Consider the following 2,238-nt stretch of genomic DNA (forward strand, 5'->3'; position numbering starts at 1 on the left):
TGAGAAAATTAGAATATATAATTTATATTTGTAAATAGTTGTAATGGAATAGTTTGTGATTCATAATTAAGCTTCAAAGTCAAGCTCTAATTAATTAAGCTATACACTCTACAGCGTCCATTGATTAATAATACACTGCATTTCTCTCTCTACATATTGTGGAAATGTAGCAAAATCCAGGATGACAAGTGACGAAGTCAAAAATTCCATCACAACTGGATTGGACAAAGAAACAAGTACTGAAATTTAAAACAAAAGAAGAGGAATTGGGAATTTCCACACAGAGAGAAGAGAAATATAAGAGAGTCAAAGTAAGAAACTTGAAAGCCTCCCCACTCGTTAACTAATATAAAAGAAAGAAAAGACCTCAAATAGTGTGTGGTTAATTAATTATAATAATTAAAACAGCAACCCAAAGGGAAGTCCCGATTGCGGCTTTGTTGCCACTTTCCTTCTCTCACATGCTATTGCTATTGCTATTGCCACCTTTTTTTCTTCAAACCTCTCTCTTATAATTCCCCCATCTATCTATCTATCTATATAAACCCCCCCCACCTTCTCTATCCTCTTACATCCTCTCTCTCTCTCTCTCTCTCATATATATCCCACCAATTGCAAATTCAAGATCAAAGAGTTGTTCTCTTCAATATCATCGTCATCATCATCAACCTTGTTTCGATCAATCATCCATCCCTCCATCCATCAAGAAAGATATGGAGCAAGGTGACGGTAGTAGAGTTGGAAACGTGGACGTCCAAAGTGAGGAAGAAAACAACAACATGGACCTCAGAAGAGGGCCATGGACGGTTGAAGAAGACTTCACCCTCATCAACTACATAGCTCATCATGGCGAAGGCCGATGGAATTCTCTCGCTCGCTCTGCAGGTCTATATACACTTCTTTCATTTCTTTCTTTTTTTTCTTTTTAAGAAAATTATCTACTTTACCAATTTATATATATATATATATAAATTACTTTTTGTCTTAATTAATTCTCCCCCTTCTATATATATATATATATTACAGGTCTGAAAAGAACTGGGAAGAGCTGCAGATTGAGATGGCTCAACTATTTGCGCCCCGATGTTCGACGTGGGAATATCACTCTCGAAGAACAGCTTTTGATTCTTGAACTTCATTCTCGATGGGGCAATAGGTATACATACATACACACCTTTATATATATATATATATCATCTATTTCAAATAAATCTATAAATTCAACATGATCTTAATAATTATACATATATTGTTTGTGGGGGACGCGCAGGTGGTCGAAAATTGCTCAGCATTTGCCTGGTAGAACCGACAATGAGATCAAGAATTACTGGAGGACACGGGTCCAAAAGCATGCTAAGCAGCTCAAATGTGACGTCAACAGCAAGCAATTTAAGGACACCATGCGTTACCTCTGGATGCCAAGATTAGTTGAGAGAATCCAAGCTGCCGCCGCTGCCTCCTCCACCACCGCCACTACTACTTACCACATCAACAACCAAAACAGTAGTAATCTTAACATGGGTCAGAACCAGATTTTGCTGCCACACCCGAATAATATCGGCGGAGTTCATACCTATACGCCGGAAAATTCCAGCGCCGCCGCATCCTCGGAATCCTTTGGGACGCCGGTTTCTGAGCTGACGGAGTGTTACAATAACTATCCAGCAGTTCATAATAGTAATAATCAGGGAAACAATCAAGATTATTATCCAGCGAATCAGCTTTCTTATGGCGATCAATCTCTGACCAGCCCCACCGCAGGTTATAATTTTAACCAAGGGTTGGATTTTATGGAGCAAAACAGTGAATGGATGGAGGGCGGAGATGGATCAGACAACTTGTGGAATGTTGATGACATGTGGTTCTTACAACAGCAATTCAACATCAGCAACGTTTAAAACATGGAACATTAATTCAATACAATAATCCAGTCCAAAAGGGAAAAGCACCCAGAAATTATTGTTTAGGTTAATTTGTGGAAACGAACAGGATTTTTTTTTTTTTTTTTTTTGAACTTTCCATATTTTTCTTTTTACTTTGTTTTACAAATTTAATGTAGTTCGTGGGGGATAAAATTGTAACTCAATCTGCAGGGTTTAATTTTGACATTATTAATTCTTTGGAATTGACTATATATAATATCCCAATTCTGTTGTTTTAATTACTACTACTATATATATTTAGTTAAATGTCTTTGTTGGCAGTTAATTATTATCATAAATCTGAGTAAATTATTTT

The 2,238-nt window shown here is 36.8% G+C and overlaps 1 protein-coding gene across 1 annotated transcript; it reads left to right on the top strand.

Moving 5' to 3' along the window:
- Positions 553–1,907, top strand: LOC105156826 (transcription factor MYB108). Its single transcript, XM_011073056.2, has 3 exons — positions 553–885; positions 1,027–1,156; positions 1,271–1,907. Exons 1-3 carry the CDS (start codon positions 714–716, stop codon positions 1,896–1,898), a joined length of 930 nt encoding a protein of 309 aa, XP_011071358.1. The 5' UTR covers positions 553–713; the 3' UTR covers positions 1,899–1,907.

The sequence above is a fragment of the Sesamum indicum genome, linkage group LG3, assembly GCF_000512975.1.
Source record: "Sesamum indicum cultivar Zhongzhi No. 13 linkage group LG3, S_indicum_v1.0, whole genome shotgun sequence".
In the NCBI taxonomy this organism is placed as follows: Eukaryota; Viridiplantae; Streptophyta; class Magnoliopsida; order Lamiales; family Pedaliaceae; genus Sesamum; species Sesamum indicum.

Excerpts from the sequence above, each read along its gene's own strand:
- LOC105156826 (XM_011073056.2), top strand. The coding sequence starts at position 714 with ATGGAGCAAGGTGACGGTAGTAGAGTTGGAAACGTGGACGTCCAAAGT. Across the intron at positions 886-1,026 it reads TTCTCTCGCTCGCTCTGCAG|GTCTGAAAAGAACTGGGAAG; the intron begins GTCTATATACAC and ends TATATATTACAG. Across the intron at positions 1,157-1,270 it reads CATTCTCGATGGGGCAATAG|GTGGTCGAAAATTGCTCAGC; the intron begins GTATACATACAT and ends GGGGACGCGCAG.